Below are 17,514 nucleotides of genomic sequence, written 5' to 3'. Positions count from 1 at the left end.
CCCTCTCTCAGTTAAAGTCACCTGGCAGCTGTAGCTCACACGTGGCCAGCAGCGCCCGGCTAGAGTCAGCACATCCTCCATTCCTGCTACCCTGGCATTTTCAGGAGAACCCAAGCAGGCTGGGAGCCTGCCTCGTAAACCCAAGGGACAGAGGGAGGGAGCGAGTGCTGTGCTGACCTGGCTGGTATAGTTTTATCAGCTGGAAGTAGGAGGCCCACAGATGCCACTGCAACACTGATAACCCCCTATAGTCCTCCTAAACCCAATCATGCCCTATCAGTCTGCAGCAGCCATCTTTGATATCATCTTGATGTGAGAATATAAATAGATTTATATTGAAAAAGAAGCAGCTGAAACCTGGAAACTCTTTTATTCTCTGATGCTTAGCAGATGTTGATATCATTTACTCCCAGTCAACTAACAGTGTTTAACTGCCAGCTTATAACATGACGTCATTCACAAATACCACCCCCCCCTCCCCCCGACGTACTATAAAGGGAGGCCGTGGCGATCTGTTTCAAGAGGACTGGTGGTTATTTCTGCCTAACTGCAGTTAGAGTTGTCCGGGCCGAGCCTCCCTCCAGCTGCAGTGAGGTCTGGAGACCGATCTGGGGGAGGCAGATCAATAAGACCTGGCCACTGCAACTGCTTTGGATGGAGGCAAACCCTATTTATATCCTGCCAGGGGAGAAATGAAGGAAAGGAAGTGTGTGTGTGTGTGTGTGTGTGTGTGTGTGTGTGTGTGTGTGTGTGTGTGTGTGTGTGTGTGTGTGATGTTTGTTTGAGGTTGAATGTGTGTTGGGGGGTGCAGCAGCAAAAGAGGCTGACAGCGAGGATGAGAGAAAGTCCCTTCTACCTTTAGATCTCGATAGACCACGTTTCTTTCAGAATGAAGGTAGTCCAGGGCCGACACTATCTCTGCACCGTAAAACCGTGCCCGCTCCTCCGAGAATACCCGGTCTCTTGACAGGTGGAAGAAAAGCTGTAAGAGAGAGAAACAGGGGAGATTGACAATAACGATAAAGAGGACCAATGAAGAGAGAAAAATCTGTTCAAGACTATTTGCAGATGTGCGAATGTAGTAATGGTTGAAATGGTTTACCTCGCCACCATTTGCATACTCCATGACGAAGCACAGGCGGTCATGTGTCTGGAAGGAGTATTTCAGTCCCTGCCGACAGAAAAAAAAAAACTTTCTAAGTGGAACATGCCGATGTTTCCAGCAAAGTCAAGAGTAATGTCCTCTAAAGCAACACTATAGGTAGTTTTCATACCTTAAAATAACAGCTTCAAAATCATTTGATGGTACACACATGTATAATAGGGAGAATGGCATATGTGTCTTTGTTAGAGCGCTCCCTGGACAGCTGGAGCTGCACTATGTAACTCTGGTGTACCGTGCTGAAACAATACGACCTGCTTTACAGCATAATTCACACACTAGCTAGCTATAAGAAAACCTAGTTGCCATTCTCAGTGCGGACATCATGGCAGACCTCTGAGGACAATGTCAGAGGAAATATAGAGGAGGAAAAGAGAAAGTGAGCGAGTAAGAAACTGAAAAATAATTAATATCAGAGCTAATGGCAACTTTGGCTTGTTTGCTATGTTGTGCTGATCTGCTTGCTTGACGTTTGGCTGTGTAAGTCAAGTTGTCTACTCGCTAGTCTATCATCAGAAGTCAGGTAATTCCATTTCGATAGAGGTTTAGCCAAATAATTCCATGCGATTTGAGACTCATCGTGCTCGGACATGGATAACTGCGTCGGCTACTTGCTTGCTGTGTTAGCTTGTATGCTACTGTTCTACTGATTGCGGTGAATGTACAAATGCTTACTTCATTAACATGATTCTTTGGCCTCAGAAGATGCTGGTTTCTTCTCTGACAGCTTGGTGTGTATGGGGAGACTCAGATCGCTACTCATGTTTAAAACGGTGAATTAGGCATTCCACCTGTAGGGGGAGCTTGAGTATACCCGAGAGCAAATCTAGCATTGTGTTGCTTTAAACAGCTGAGTTAAAGGTAACTTGGAACATTTCAATCCTTGTTTAGCACTTTTAGCTACAAATTCAACACAACCATCAAATGAATAGCGAAATATGAAAACTTCAGCAGAGTGCGTCCAGTGTGCTGAGGCTTTTTAACAACTGCTGTGTTGCAAACACGGGTCCACTTCATTGCACTGAGCACATTGCATTAAGCGTTGCCTCCCCCCACCACTTGTACCTAACATTTTGGAGGAGCTTTTCAATTCAAGACTTAGAGTAAGGGTTAACAGATAGAAAAGAACGTCCAGTGTTGCAGAGTGCCTTTGTAAGAACAGCTCTTCACAACATTCCTGGTGAAAATGCCCTTTTTCTTCTTAAAGGATGCTGCTGGGTTGTGTTGAAGAGGCTACAGAGGATTTCTGTGAGTTAGAATAAGGTTTGGTTTAGGTATATGGATGAGCTCCTTACTGTCAAGAACGGATGCTTTGAATTCTGGAGGACTCTGTTCTCTGTGAGTGTGTGCGCCACTTCATCCTGGAAAAAAAAGCCACACAGTGTTTGTACAACTCCCACAATGGCTAAAGATTTAGCTATCAGTCACAGCACACACCACTGATGTCCCCCTCCCAATAGTGTTTAACTTGCTCAATGGCCTCCACTCACTTTTGCTACGATGACCTCCTTCTTTAGGATCTTCATGGCGTAGTAGCGTCCTGTGGCCTTCTCCTTTACCAGGATAACTTTGCCAAAAGTGCCTTTTCCCAGGAGTTTGAGGTATTCAAAGTCGTGCATAGTCTGGTAGGCAAGAGGAAAGAAAGTGGCATCTGGTTACAAACAGAAGCATGAACAAACCTCATCCTTTAACTAGCCAGGAAACATAATCCGACTGACAACAACACAAAAGCGTTTAAGGCACTATTTCACCTACCATGCAATTTCCATTCCTCTAATGGTTTGGCCTATATGTGGTTATGTCTCAGTTAACCTCTGACCCTGGCACTCAGGAGAATGTTGAAAATGGTTGTGCGAGGGACATCCAATCCGGTGGCCTTGGACCTTTATGTCATGACACGTGTGGGGGTTGTGAAACAAGATGGACATTCTATCTGGTGCTAAGCCACCCACGGCTGATGTTGGGGAAGTAGAAGGTAGTTGGTGGGCTGAAGTGGTTTAAATGCAAATAAAGCAGAGTAGGGTGGCGGAGAAGATAAATGCTCAACCTGGGGGAGAAGGACATACTCAGGGAGAGGATGCATAAAGGTGTTGGAGCTTTTCATTTATGGGAAACATAATTCTGACAATAAAGTGTAATCTCATCTCATCTTGATGACATTTTTATCAGGCAACGAACATGAAACTGGAACAATACCAAAATCTCAGGATGAAAAGGAGAAATTCTGAGAGAAATGTTGGACCTTTTGCAGAAAAGAAGGGACGCAGGTGTCAATTTGATGAAAAACATGTGATTTCTGCAGAGGAATTCATAAGCTCTGCCTCTTGCATGCTCTATCCAGGTGTCAACTCTCACCTGACTGTTCCTATTGTTGGAAACGCATCTGGCATAAACAATCTCCTGCTACGTTTTTCACATGTGAAAGACAAACTGGAGAAAGTCCAGACTCAATTTATTGACATTTTTAGGAGTTTGTGTTTGAAAAAAGCTTCAGTGTGAGGACAACATAGTACACAAACAGGAAAGCATGATTGGTCCGTACCACTTTTAGTCTAGGTTTGGTAAGGTAGACCTCCATGTCCATGGGGTCTGGAGAGGAGTCCATCATCTCCTCCTCTTGTTTCTGCAGACCTTCAGCAACTGTCTGAATGGCTTTAGTCCATTCTTCCCTGAGGGAGACACGGGCAGTAGAAGAAAAAAAGATTACATCAGCCCATTTGCCATCATGCGAGCCCCGCAGCCCAATCACATAATTGTCTTCTTATCAACAGGAAGGCAATTTCAAGTGTGTGAGTTCTGCCAATAGCCAGTAGACCTTGTGCGAGTGCATAACAATGATTAAATGTGTATGTTTGTGAGTGTAAACCCACATGTTAGGGAAAAAAACAGATAATCTCTTAAAATGCTAAACTGTTTTGTAGCAACAGGAGAAAGTGTAAATGATTTGTGTTTTTGCTGCTCTGTGAGCTGAGAGGTGTGTGCTCCTCGCTTGCCTCTCCTCAGGGGTCTCCACGTGGAAGGTGCGCTCGATGACAGTGGTCCACTGCAGGCAGCGGATGATAAATGTGTTGGGCTTGGGCCGTTCCGTCTTCATCAGCTGGCACTCTGACCACAGCAGGGGAGGGAGGGAGGGGGGGGAGAAAGACCAGTGTGTAGGGGAGCAGAGGGAGAGACAGACCCACAGTTATAGCCATTTATCTTTATTGCCACCCTAACAGACACTGTCGGCCAATTTGGAAAAGAACAGGTGCACTTTGGTGGAGGAAAACAACTCAGATCCTTAACTTGTCATCTTCTTTAAAACATAAAATCTGCTAATATGGGTTTTTAATATCAAATCTGTGTCATGTTAAATAAATATCAAATATGCTTAGACACAATGTCTAAATAAAACTATATTTAAATAAATAAGTCAAATTTACAATATTTATCATATTGAAGTTTTGTTTTATTAAAACATTATGGGTAAACTTGCAAAGCCTGCAAATTATTTAAGTCACACTTTTTACAAATGAGTGACAGTTTTACTTTTCCTTATTGAAATAACATTTTATTTTATTATCTTACTTTTCTCAGGAAATAATTGTCTTGTAATCAGTTTCGTGAAACAATTCCTTACAGCAGTCTAATAATGGAATTTAGAAAGCAGAGATTTCCATCTGCACCTCCTTCGCATTAACATCTGTTCCCAAATGAAACATGTCAGCAAATATGTCAGAACGTGACACAAAATGGCCTCTGTCTGATAGATGGAGGACAGGCAAGTGGACCACCACTGAGATCCAACATGGCTCCATTGTGGGTGAATATGTAATCCAGCTGCAGTGGCTCCGTCAGCGGCTGACGCGCCATGTGCGTCCTCTGTGGCGGGGTTGTAGTGGTGACAAGAACCCAAAGCCACTGCTGATGGAGGCAAAGAGGCTCAGAACGCAGCCCAGATGAATACTTGAAATGAGGCGGCTAATAACCACGATAACTCAAGAGTGTCGGGGAGGAAACGTTTTGTTAAACAAAACAGTATGCCGTCTAATTGCTGTGTTCAGTCATCTGCACAGCTTATCATAGCAACTTTGTCTGATGTGAAGACGGAGTGGGCACGGCTGCTCTGGGCATTTCTTCTGTCACAGTGCAGAAACAGAGAGTTTGGGGAAGACTAAAGCTGCTTCAGACCTGCACTGAACTTCGGATAATCTCCAGACATTCTCCAGAGGTGCTCTAACGCAAATGTACAAGTGAAGTCCCCGGACATTCTCCTGAGATTCTTTGGCCAGCCCCCTAGTAAAAACTCTGGATGATGTCCGAATGAGCCCATGTAAGAACAGAGCCAAAGACCCTCCGCACGATTCACTGCCAGCGAGTGGGCATGTTGATGACATTTCTAACATTTGATTGAAGCAAAAAAAAAAAAAAAAAAAAATATCTCAAATCATCTCACAGATGAAGATGTCAAGAGAGCTTTTGGTGATAACAGTCGGTCGATGTGATTTAAACAAAAACATGTGATCTCCGCAGTCGAATGAATAAGTCAAGTCCTGCGTCACCTCTCAACTGAACGCTTCTGAAATATCTGTTTAGTTGTGAACACGTCTGAGCAGAGACTCTGCTGCTCCGTTGTTCATGTGTTAAAGTGAAACTCCCGAAAAAGACAGTCTGGATCAAATCATGCGGATATTATGTGGAATTATGCATTTCTGAAAACGGCTATACTAAGAAGAATGACATTCAAATTTATTAATGTCAGGACACTGACATTTTACATGCACAGAGCTTTGCCTTGGAGCGGTGCTAAAAGAAACCCATAGTGAGGCTGCTGAGATAAAACTATAACTTCGCTAATGTCACCATTCATATTCATTCATAATGTAATAGAATAATAGAGTGATTAAATAATATTATAGGTGATTCACATTCATTCTTTTACCTCATTGGCATGACTTTTGTTTTTCTGTTAATAATGATGCAAGAGGCATACGAAATCAAAACAAGCAGGTGAACATATTTGTTAACCGCAATGCAGGTAAAAACCGGAACGCAACAATCAAAACAAGAGTTGAACAAGCTGCCAAGAAACAGGAGGAGAAAGGTTTCTTCAAAGCAGATACTCACGTGCTACGGAGAAGTTATTTAAGGGGGTTTCCAGCTGGTCAACATCTTGCGGCCGCTCTTTGTAGCCAATGAACGTACCATCGCTCTTCAAGAGAAAATATCTTGGCCTCCAGGTCTTGATGTATTCTCCTGATATGAGAAAGAGATTGAGAAAGGACCATTGAGAAACAGGAGGCAAAATTAAACAACTCATCACACAGTAATTGAGAGACCTCACACCGATGCACAACTGCTTTGTTTATATTGTGGTTTCATGATTAATGGCGAAGCGGTGGCGTTCCATTACTTTCTGTGTTAATTCCCAGAGCTGCAACCCATTTCCTGCAGTCTAATTACTATGCTGTGCAGTGGCGCTCCCTAAAATGACCATCTTGTCACCGTCTCTGTTAGTGTAGGTCAGCTGCACGACAAATGGTTGGTTGAGTTGAGTCGCCACTTGAAAGAGTAGACTCTCGGGTAACATTCAAACTGTCTGAAAATTTTCTCAGAACATTTCCTTGAACTGGTGAATTCAAATTTAAGATCCAAGTTAATGAAGGTTCCTAGGAAAAAAGAAAAGTTCTACTAAAAAAAGTCTTATTACAACAATTAAGCATCATCTTTCTATTACATTGTTGAACTAGAGACAAACAATGAAAAAAAAAGTGTTTTTCTTAATTCCACACATTCTTCTTCCTGGTGTCTAGGTTACTCACAATGCAACTAGCCTGCAGACAGTTCAGTCTGATATTTGGGTGTCTTAAAGATGGACGACATGCCAGCTCCCCAAAAGTGAAGCCAAAGCATCAACCTAACCGCCTAGTGGCTGGCTGCAGTATAGGTCATATGAACAGCCTTCTTCATGTTAGTGGACGGGACATAGACATTTAAAAAAAGTCTAACTATATGCCAAATAAGTTTTTTTATTTTAGGTAGTTCTTAAAATAGGGTGAACTGTCATGATAGACAACTGAGACTGGCTCAGGATTGGTCAAATGCACGTATTGGTGGGACCCCCATTCCATATCCTGAAAATATCTTTTAAAAAGTCTGTTAAAATCACTTTTTCTAATTCCACACCCACAGATTTTTCTTTTAATTTTCAAGTTTGTAGTCTTCAGCCCCAAGCAATGCTGACTCAAGTGACACCACTTGAGGCCAATTTATCAGACTTCACACAGCTGGTGCAACAAAAGGCTTTATAACACTATTTTCCATTTATGCAGGAGTATTTGGTTGAGTTCCCCCTTTTACAATACAGATGCTAGAACTGTAAATGTACTTTTATCCACCACAACTGCTTCTCTGTCTCTTCCCTATCAATTATTTTGTACCACCACCATCATGTTTGCCAAAGTTGCATCGATTTTTTCCAATAAAACTTTCCACAATTTCCCATTTTCCAGACAACACCCATAACCTCAAGCCACGCATGTCCGTCCCGTTCACTTACACAAACCAGCATCACACAAATAAAACTCTCCTAGGCAGACGAAACCCAATTTATTCCGGTGATGCTTCAGGAAATGTTGTGCCAGATGTTGTGCAGACGAGGGGGAGAAAAAAATAGCTTACATACCATAACAAGGCAGTGGCACACAGCGGAGTGGGACTTGAATATTTATACAGGAAAAGTGTAATTTATTTTTAATCACGGAGCTGCATATTAACCCCATGCAGAGTCGTGGCAAGCTGTCCTTAATTGCCCCATTTCCTCCAACACAGAAGTGTGATGTGTGTGTGATGTGTGTGTAGGGGAGAGGTGTCAATATGAGCTTCTGTTACCCTCCTTCAAACATTCACTTGTGACTGATGAAACTGATAACAGATCAGTCTGACCAAACAGCAGCTTAGTGTATGTTACTATAAAATATTTAAAGTGATGGCAAATTTTTTACATTGTCACTTTTCAATATTTGTCACTCCAGACATGTCAGAATTATGAACTTCCCCTTCCTGCTCTCTAATGGGACATCCTCCATATGGCTTTTCTCAGTTGAGATAAAAAGGCAGGAAGAAAAGGAAAAGGACGCTTTAGAAAAGCACCCTCATTCTGGCAAACTTGACCACACACAGCAGCAGCATGAACCAGGCTGTTTGTACATCCCGTTCCAGCGGGGCATCAAGCCATTAAACCCATAGCAAACTCCAAAGTGTAAAAAATACCTGATTTACCGTGACTGGCAAGGTGCTGGCTACGATTGCCACAGTAGTAGGAAACATCTGCCCCAGAGAACAATATACTATACAGTCTTCAATCCACAGCAGATGTCTGATGTGTTATTACATTTTTCATCATGGCATTGGAGTAGATTTTTCATCTACTTATCTGCAGACTAAGTATTTTCACACACACAACAGAGCTCATTTAGTAAGTAGCTCAACTTCCTCAGCCGTGGGATTGCCACTCTTGCTACCTCCCATCAACTGGATGTACCTTCCTAATTGAAAAAAATACACACAGGCAGCAGTACGTTTGGTGCATTTCCCTCACGCCTGTTTCAATGTAATGTAATTATCGTGATGAGTTGTTTGTCCGTTTAAAACTACGAGCCTCACCAATAAACTTACACATCAGTCACCCACACGTGCACGCCGGTCTCCAGAGAATCCACATGCTTAGTGTTATTTATCCCAAGCCTTCAAGGGAACCAGACTTCATCACTTCAGCAAAGTGGAAGCTTCCAGACATCATTGGTGCAAAAAACAGAATAATCAAAGCACAAAAGAGGTTCATTTTAAAAGTAGGATATGTAACTTTGGGCATTGGGGGGGACTCTCAATCAAAACAATAACAAAAGACCTAGTTTGATGATGTCGTGAAGCAGCGTGGGGTCGTGGGATTCTACCTTCGCTGATGAGGTAACGGATTCAAGTTTTATCCATGTTTTGCAGCAAACGGTAAATGAATAATCGTGATCCATTACAAGTGACCAACACAGTGGAGGGAAAAAACAGCTGACTGGCTCACTGGCTCGCAGAGTGTGTTTTCCCTTCCTCCTCTTTTCCCCGGAAGTTATGGAAGAAACGGGCAAAGCGGATATGACTGATTTTAAAGCCTTGAATAAAATTGGGGATTTCTCTGGGTTTGAACATTGTTAGAAACAGTTTGGATAATGTAAGTTCACAAGTCGATAAAATATATGTCATAGGTCGTTTTTAGACATTTTTATGGAGACCTGTTACATGTTGTATATTTAAGAGCAAATGCAGTCATACAACAGCAAGGTAGGAATTAAACCAACAGCCTGTTTGACACAATCACAAACTGCCTAAATCCTTCCGGGTGAAGCTAGAAAGTCTACAAACTGAGCCTTGTTCTCCTCAGCTTGGCCCCAGCTGGTGCCTCGCTCTGTGGTCAGGTTTTGGCTGACCCATATCCCCCAGCTATAGTTCATGCCAGCACACACTAAAGGACAGTATGTGCACAATGCAGAGGCAGCATAATGAGGCCCCTACCTGACACCATGACACCACACAAAGGGCTCCAGCGTGCACTCTCATCGGTTGAGAGACGAGAAACTCGAGTTTTGGTTTGGTTTCAGCAGGAATGCAGCAAATCACTTCCAGACTGAGCAAAGACCTCATGTTCTTTATAGCAGATCCTGATCTCAAGAGATGTGTATGCATGTATGTGCTTGTGTGTCCATAAATGTGTGTGTGTGTGTGTGTGTGTGTGTGTGTGTGTGTGTGTGTGTGTGTGTGTGTGTGTGTGTGTGTGTGTGTGTGTGTGTGTGTGTGTGTGTGTGTGTGTGTGTGTGTGTGTGTGTGTGTGTGCGCGCCTAGTAGGAACTGAGAGGTGTTTGTGTGTAAAATAGATTAAATCAACATCCAGTTTGGAAGTCGGTGAGCTTTGCCTGCCAGCTCCAGTGACGCACAGCACCCATCACAATTAGCATGGGTGTTCATTTGTGACGCAGCAGCGCATGGTGTGACATGTACTGTGCTGGTAGACGTTTTCCAAACTGAGGCGGCCTCTGGCAAATGGATGCCGGGGGAGATGACAATGATAGCTCACCACTCTGATAGCTCACACTTGATTCAGGACAAAATATCAGCGTTCGTTAAAAGGTTCGCAATTTGGTGGCAGTGGGTGCCAACGGTTGCTAGCTTGTGCTGTTACAGTATCAACCAAATCACCACGGTAATTAAAGACTGGAACTGTTAAACTAACAGTCAGGGATCATGTGAAACCGGTAACCGTTTCATCCCCACTGTGATATAAACACACATTTTTCACATGTGGTTGTAAAAAAAAATGTTTGTGTGTCTTCTGCCTTTTCAGCACTGTGACAGACATCTGAAAATAAATGACAGCCACAGATATGTAAATCCACTTCTGCAACTTAAATTCTTAGCTAGTGCCTCCTCTTTCTAGACACTGCAACTTCCTCGTCTGCGACCACAAACTGGTCACATGACAACAGTGGAAGCAGCTATATCCGGTTGTCTGTGTGTATGTGTGTGTGTGTGTTTGTCTCCACCACTCTGAAGCTCAACCCCCCACACAAACAGTTTACCCTTAGAGAGTAAGCAACAAAGATGACCTTTGTCAGCTTCCCATTTACACCGATTTCCCCCTTCTTCTCCTTTTATTCTGTCTTTCATAAGTGCCAACAAGACAAGAACCCACAACTGACAGATTTGCGTTCTGTAATTTTCTATTAATGACTAGAACAGGAGATTAAATGTGAGCACAGAATTTATTATTAAGGTAATTATGCACAAATAATAAATCAATCTATTCACTAAATATTTTTCAAAACTCCAGTCCTTATAGTAGCTCCAAGTAGATAGACAGGCGATACGACTTGACTTTGACGCTTTGGAGAATAGACTCCAATGCATCCTGTGAACAGTGAGAAACAGTGCAGACTGCTGACAAAAGACAATGGGGCCACAAAACAACAGAGGAGAGCCTTCTGCTTTTAAGTCAGTTCATCAACACTGCGTTCCAGTAAACTAAACTCTTTTGATGTCAACGTGTTCTCCAAAACAGGAAACTAGCCAACAGACAGACTGACCACAACCTAGATAAGATAAAACCTGCTTCAAGTGTCGGGTTCGACTGCAACAGAGTCAACTCACTCTGCTGCGAGGAAGCATCCACTAAATGAGGTGTGTCCCTGAATCAAATGCTTTTCTAATACATGTAAAGTGTGACAGCGCACATGTGACTCAACTCAACCAAATTAGGGGAAGGACGGCGGAGCGGGAAGACTGATTTGACACCAGATGAGAGATGAGAGAACTCGAGGGGATGAGAAAGCTACACAGTGTGCAAAGAGTTGTGCTGAGTGGAGCGGTAGTGAGACAGATCACTACATATGTTCCCCACATATGTACGACTGCGCGTGGGGGGTGCGAGCGCAAGTGAAGTGTGTATGAGCAATGCATAATGTGTGTGCGTGCATATGTGTGTGTATGGGAGGAGCTGTCAGGGCCTGATAGAGTGTCTTTACATGACAAGCAGCTGCTGAGGTCTGGGATGCGCGCTGGGCAAAGTGGAAAATAATGAACGGAGAACCGCTGCCAAACACAACAGAATTCATCTTTATTTGCCAACTGCTGCATGGGCCCTATGTGTGGACAGCTCCAGCACGCCGTCGACGCGCCCTCTATACCCTTAACACACACGCTGAGAGAACAGGTTCAACCACAGCTGTACACAGTGGAGCATGTCTGTTTACGTATGCATGAGCACTATTTGTAAAAATACTGGTGTGTGATCAGAAATGGTATCCCCCAGAGAGGTTTTAATATCAGATTTGTTTGTAGAACTGTGTTTAAAGGTTGGGTTTGTAAGTGATTTCTTAAACACTATTTATCTGGTTCGTTGAAATCCTCTCCATATCCTGATAAGACCTCGATAAAAAAGGTCTATTGAAGAAAAAAAAGAATAAATGCTGGTGTCTGGCCTTCATAGGACTGTAATAAACACAACCAATCATTTCACTTGGACCGAATTAAATGATCAGTTGGTGTACCTGTCACACACCGACCTGCCTGCGAACACCCTACCTGCGCTCTCACTGTGTATGACCGGAGTCTTCTGCCGTTTGAGGGACATAGGCTGCTGAAGCAGAGACGATAGCCAGAAGTTAGCGAGCGAGTGTGGGATGTATCGGTTGCATATTTTCAAAGTGTAGCCTGCTCTTGACAGCTTTTCCAGGATTACAAACCCTAGCTTTAGTTTAATCATTTTATCTCAGGTATGTGTCTTTAAGGTTTGTGAAACTAGCTTAACCTACGAGTTTTACCTGATGAAAGAGAAAATAGCTAGAAAAACATCCAATGCAAATTTATATTTGGGCTTCCTTTTGACACTGAAGCCATTTGCAAGTCAACTTGGTTTAAGAGGCTTTAACAGTACGGGCTGGCGAGGCAGCCTCATTGAGGAGTCAATAAACAAAAGGGAGAAAAACGTGGAATGCTTTAGACATCGGGGAGAGAGAGAGAAAGACGACAGAGAATGCCAGAGGTTAGTGGCTGTTTCCGAGAAGCGTTTCGTTCTGTCCGTCTCTACATGACAACGTCGGGAATGCTGAGGTCCCAGCTGCTGTAGGTTGTTGGATTTAATAACACACATCATTCAACATTCATCATCACAGTGTCTTGACAAACCAACAGCTCTGTTGCATCTCGGCCCCCCCCCTTAGTATTGCACCTTAGTCGTCACGCACCTTGTCTCACACACACACACACACACACACACACACACACACACACACACACACACACACACACACACACAGTGAGAGGGTCAGACAAAACGCGTCTCTCAGTGCCTACACCCAGTGGTTGGACTTCCTGCGGGGGCTGCTGTTGGGTTTTGTCCCTGTCTGGCCATTCATAGCTTGGGGATGAGAGGAAGGGAGCGAGTGGTAACTGCGTGAACTGTGCATGTGAGTGGTGAGAATCGGATGAGAAGGGGGGGGGGGGGTTAGACGGAGGTTGAGGATTAGGGAATCTGAACTCCAAAGCGAGGGAGGAGGGGAGTGGGGGGCTGCGCCTTTTGTTGGTTTTTCCTCAGCCGCCCCCGCCATCCCTTCGGCCCTTTTCTGCCGCGCTCTGCCTGTAGGCTGCAGCTGTGGCCTGCCACCCTGTGCCCTGCATCTCAATGAGCCACAGTCCGCCCGCTCCAGAGGAGAGGGGGCTCCCTGATGCAGGGGGTCACTGCTGAGCCCCAGCAACCACAAACTCCGCCCCACACCAAACCCCCTACTATGAGCCGCAAGAGCTCAGAGCTGGGCTTCCCGTGCATCCCGGGCACCAAAACTACCCATTTGCCCCATTTCGCTGTGACCATATAAGGCGACATCAGGCTGACATGCCATCCTAAACTGTCTGGGACTTCGGCCTCCTTAATTTTTTTCCAAGTCTCTTTATGTCTTCCAGCACCCTCCTCCCCTCCTGTCCAACCCTCTTTTGTTAGCCCCTCTCTCTTCCATGCAGCTGGATGGGGGACGACATTGCCAGGGCTTTGGCAGCGGCATCAACAGGTTGCGGGGAAGGGCCACCCTGGCCTCCAATGTAGCCCTCTCTGTCTCTTGCCCTTATCCCTCGCTCTTTCTCTCTGTCACTGCGGTTGTTGCTGCTACCCCAACAGGAAAAAAAAAAAGTAAGGGGGATGGGGGGGCACGGTTGAGGCTGCCCCTCTTTCTCACGCTCATAAGAAAGCCCTCACTTCTTCTCCGTGGTGAGTGACACCTGCTGATTACCATAGAGACACTGTGGGAAGTTCCCCCCTGCCACACTGGGGCTGAGATTTGCCCCCTCTCCCTGGGTAAACAAGCAGTCCATGGATTAGTTAACTGGGTTACTGCATGGCAAACAAATAAACACACATTATTTAGAGCAAATTAGTGCCAATGAACTCTCAATGACCAGTGTAAGATCTAACACTCTCGAACAAAAAAGAATAAATAAAGGATCCTGTTTATTTTTGTAGAGGAAGACAATCTCCAGCTGCTCAAATATGTAAAGACCAACTTCCTCTTTAAAGCATGATGAAACTTTCTATATGACCTCTGAATAAACAATGTTCAGTGCCAGAGAAAGCTGATGTGGAGGATATATATCACATAAATTAACATACAGTCAGCTCTCAGTCTGCAGACTGAGCATCCCCTTCATCTCCATCTCCCCTACCCGCCCTAAACCGGCAAGAGGAGCCAGTGATGTGATTGATGTCGGAGACTGGGAGCTTTTCGCTGGTCCATAGCTGCTTCCGCCGTGGGTTTGAGTTGTCAGCGGGGTCATTATCCTAGCAACAGGGTGGTGGGTGGGGAGCGTGCGCTGGAAGTGGGGGAGGATCGAAAGTGGGTGAGCTGTTGGGGGCAGGCAGGGAGGGAAGGGGGGAGTTAATAGGGATGAGGAGAAGAGGAAGAATGTAGGAGTTAAGAATGGACAAGAACAAGAGGAAGGACAGAGATGAAACAACAGAGACAAAAAGAGGGGAGGACAGTGACCGAGACTGCACCACAGTTGTGGCGAACAGGCGGACTCTGCACAGCAAAGTAAGCACACAGCGGGCTTGCCGCTAGAGGAGACGAGCGGTGAAGGTGCCACCTCCCTCAGCCTCCTGGTCCCGTCGGCGCTGCCAGCCAGCCTGCCTGCCGACAGCTGCACCCCAGTAATTTACTTCTCTCCACCACATTTAGCAGGAAGACTGCTTCCCATTACCCAGAGCAGGGGGTCTGTGCTGACGGCCAGACACCCAACCAGAGCACTGGCGTCCCGGTGTGACACCCTCTGCTGCTGGACGCTGCCTACAGGGGCTCCATCACCGAAGCTGTCTAGCATTTCAGCCTCCACTGCTGTTATTCAGTTTGGTGTTAGATGAAATTTTCACCAGAAAATTTGGGGTTAACTGTTGAAAAGTTATCTTTTGTAAAAAGTAAAACATGCTTCGTCTGTTGGTTTTGGTCAAACTATTAAATTAACTTTCATCACCAAGTTTGCTCAGTTTACTTTGCTACCAACATCTGATTTGTTTTCCATAAACGTTTTGGCTGTTTATTAAAAATAAAAATAGAAATTCCAGGAAGGTTTCACTTTTTACTTTAATGAAAATGATTACTAAATCCTAATTTACCTGTTTACTTGATCTCTTCAAATTCTCTTTCGTAAGCTCTGATGTTAATAGATGTATTCACTGTACATGTAGATAAAAGAACATTAAATACCCTTCTTGTTCTTTAATTGTTTGATTCTACATGTTTTAGTAGCAGCTTGTAAAGGGAAGAATCGCTGAATAAATGATTGACTGCAGTAACATGAAAATGAAAGATGAAACGTTGGCTAAATGTAGTTTCATAAGTTGTGTTATTTGTTTATTTTGAAAAGTTGGGCACAATGTATATAATATTTAGTGGCCATTCAAAGAACGTGCAAAGTACAGAAATATTTCTTCTACAACTATATCCCCTCTATTAACATGGAGGAGACCGAATTTGTTACTTATACTGCAGCTAGCCACCCGGTGGCAATCAAGAGGCTGCGGTTTCACTTTTTGGGAGTCGTCATGTGTACATCTTTACATGCCTTGATGCAATTGAAACCTTGTGCATGTGTAGTATAAGTATTAAGGGTTTTGACCTTTATTTGGGGATTAAGTCCAGTATAGAACTGGTTATGATTCTCTCCCCCTTCATTTACACAGAGAATTGGTCATGTTTGCCCAAAATAACGGCCTGGTGGTGTTGCCTATATGGACTAAAAACATAAATGACTAAAAATAACTAATGAACTTTGTTTGTAATTACTCTAACATTTAGTTCACAAATTTAGATGATAAATAACAAACATTTTTGTATTATATAAAAGGATTGTGTTATTTGAAGTGCACTTTGTGACATTGCAGTTGAAAATATCAGCAAAAGGGATGAGCTACTGCTCCACTTCCACAGTATATCATGTGTGTATGTGTGTCTGTGTATTGCAGCAGTGTGTGGCCCATGACAGCCATAATGAGGGGATGTGTAGGAGCCTGGGCGAGCCCAGCAGCAGAGCTGGCAGCCAGTCAAAGTGCTGAGATCCTGAGACCGTCAGCATTGCAGCATCATGAGACATTTTTAATCTGGTGGGTCTGTTACTTTGAAACACGCAACATATTCCCTTACGGAGACGTCCCACACAAAACTACACAAGGCACAAATATTCAAAAGCTGAAAGAAATTTTTTTTCACCTACATCGACCACTGTGTCTGGTGTTTCACAGAACCAATGCACCCCCCGGCCTACTCTCTTGTTCCCGCTTTGCGTCTCATGCACTTTCCTGGACCACCAACAAGGTCTTGCTTGGAGGAGCAGAGCATGGGGTGTCCTTCAGTCGCATGACCAGCGAAGGAGCAAATCAGCGAATGCACTCCAAACCAAACCACGAGAGGGTCTGTGCAGCGTGTCGCACACAGCATCCATCCACTCTGCTGAGGCCGACAGGGTCACTGAGCAATGTTCTGGGAATATCACAAAGTCGCTGCTCAACTTCTGTCGCTCTGTGTCTGCCCCCCACCACCACCTTTATCTCCCACTCGCTATCTCATACTGCTGTGTTCTCCGCTTCCCCTCCCTCTCTCACCGCACCCCTCCTCTCATGAGTCAGAGCCAGCTGAGCGTGCTACCCAAATCCAACAGTTGTTGTGGCCTTCGTTAGCCTAACGAGGGGGCCGGCTCTTTATACTTGTCAGGGAGCAAATGAGTCAAACAAACAAGGGCCAGGGAAGAGGGGAGGACAAGCGAGCGCTGTTCTGTCGAGCTTCACTGGGTTCTTGGCCGCAGCGCTTCCCTGGAAACTAGGGAACCCACAATCTGCCTCTTTGATGTCTGATGATGCTCAGGCTTTGATGGAAAAACACACTAGCAAAAAGAAATAACATGCTACTCGGCCTCTGTGGCCACTAGAGGCCGTAGGCACATTCAAAGCGTGTGGGTGCACTGTGACGGATCTAAAAGGGAAGTATCATTTGGGGACATATAACAACTGGTTGTGATAGTAACAACAGAGTTACAGTGTTTATGCAGGGCTGTACTTGCGATGTGGTCTGTGCGTAAAAGGGCACTGGGTAACGTCCTGCTGGCAGCGTAACGTCTGAATAAATATGCTTTGCACTGTCAATACACAGTCACTTATTTGCATATGCATTTCTAGACACACACACACACACACACACACACACACACACACACACACACACACACACACACACACACACACACACACACACACACACACACACACACACACACACACACACACACACACA

The 17,514-nt window shown here is 44.5% G+C and overlaps 1 protein-coding gene across 1 annotated transcript in view; it reads right to left on the bottom strand.

The window, feature by feature from the left end:
* Positions 1–17,514, bottom strand: part of akt1 (v-akt murine thymoma viral oncogene homolog 1) — a 35,398-nt gene that overhangs the window by 8,949 nt on the left and 8,935 nt on the right. The window contains exons 3-9 of the mRNA XM_034575617.1: positions 6,269–6,397; positions 4,156–4,267; positions 3,705–3,831; positions 2,653–2,784; positions 2,458–2,523; positions 1,103–1,171; positions 857–982 (exon numbers count right to left, since the gene is read on the bottom strand). Of these exons, the coding sequence (XP_034431508.1) occupies positions 857–982; positions 1,103–1,171; positions 2,458–2,523; positions 2,653–2,784; positions 3,705–3,831; positions 4,156–4,267; positions 6,269–6,397 (761 nt within the window). The remainder of the gene's footprint in view (positions 1–856; positions 983–1,102; positions 1,172–2,457; positions 2,524–2,652; positions 2,785–3,704; positions 3,832–4,155; positions 4,268–6,268; positions 6,398–17,514) is intronic.

The sequence above is a fragment of the Hippoglossus hippoglossus genome, chromosome 22 (genome assembly GCF_009819705.1).
Source record: "Hippoglossus hippoglossus isolate fHipHip1 chromosome 22, fHipHip1.pri, whole genome shotgun sequence".
In the NCBI taxonomy this organism is placed as follows: domain Eukaryota; kingdom Metazoa; phylum Chordata; class Actinopteri; order Pleuronectiformes; family Pleuronectidae; genus Hippoglossus; species Hippoglossus hippoglossus.
This window is presented reverse-complemented; position numbering and strand designations above follow the sequence as displayed.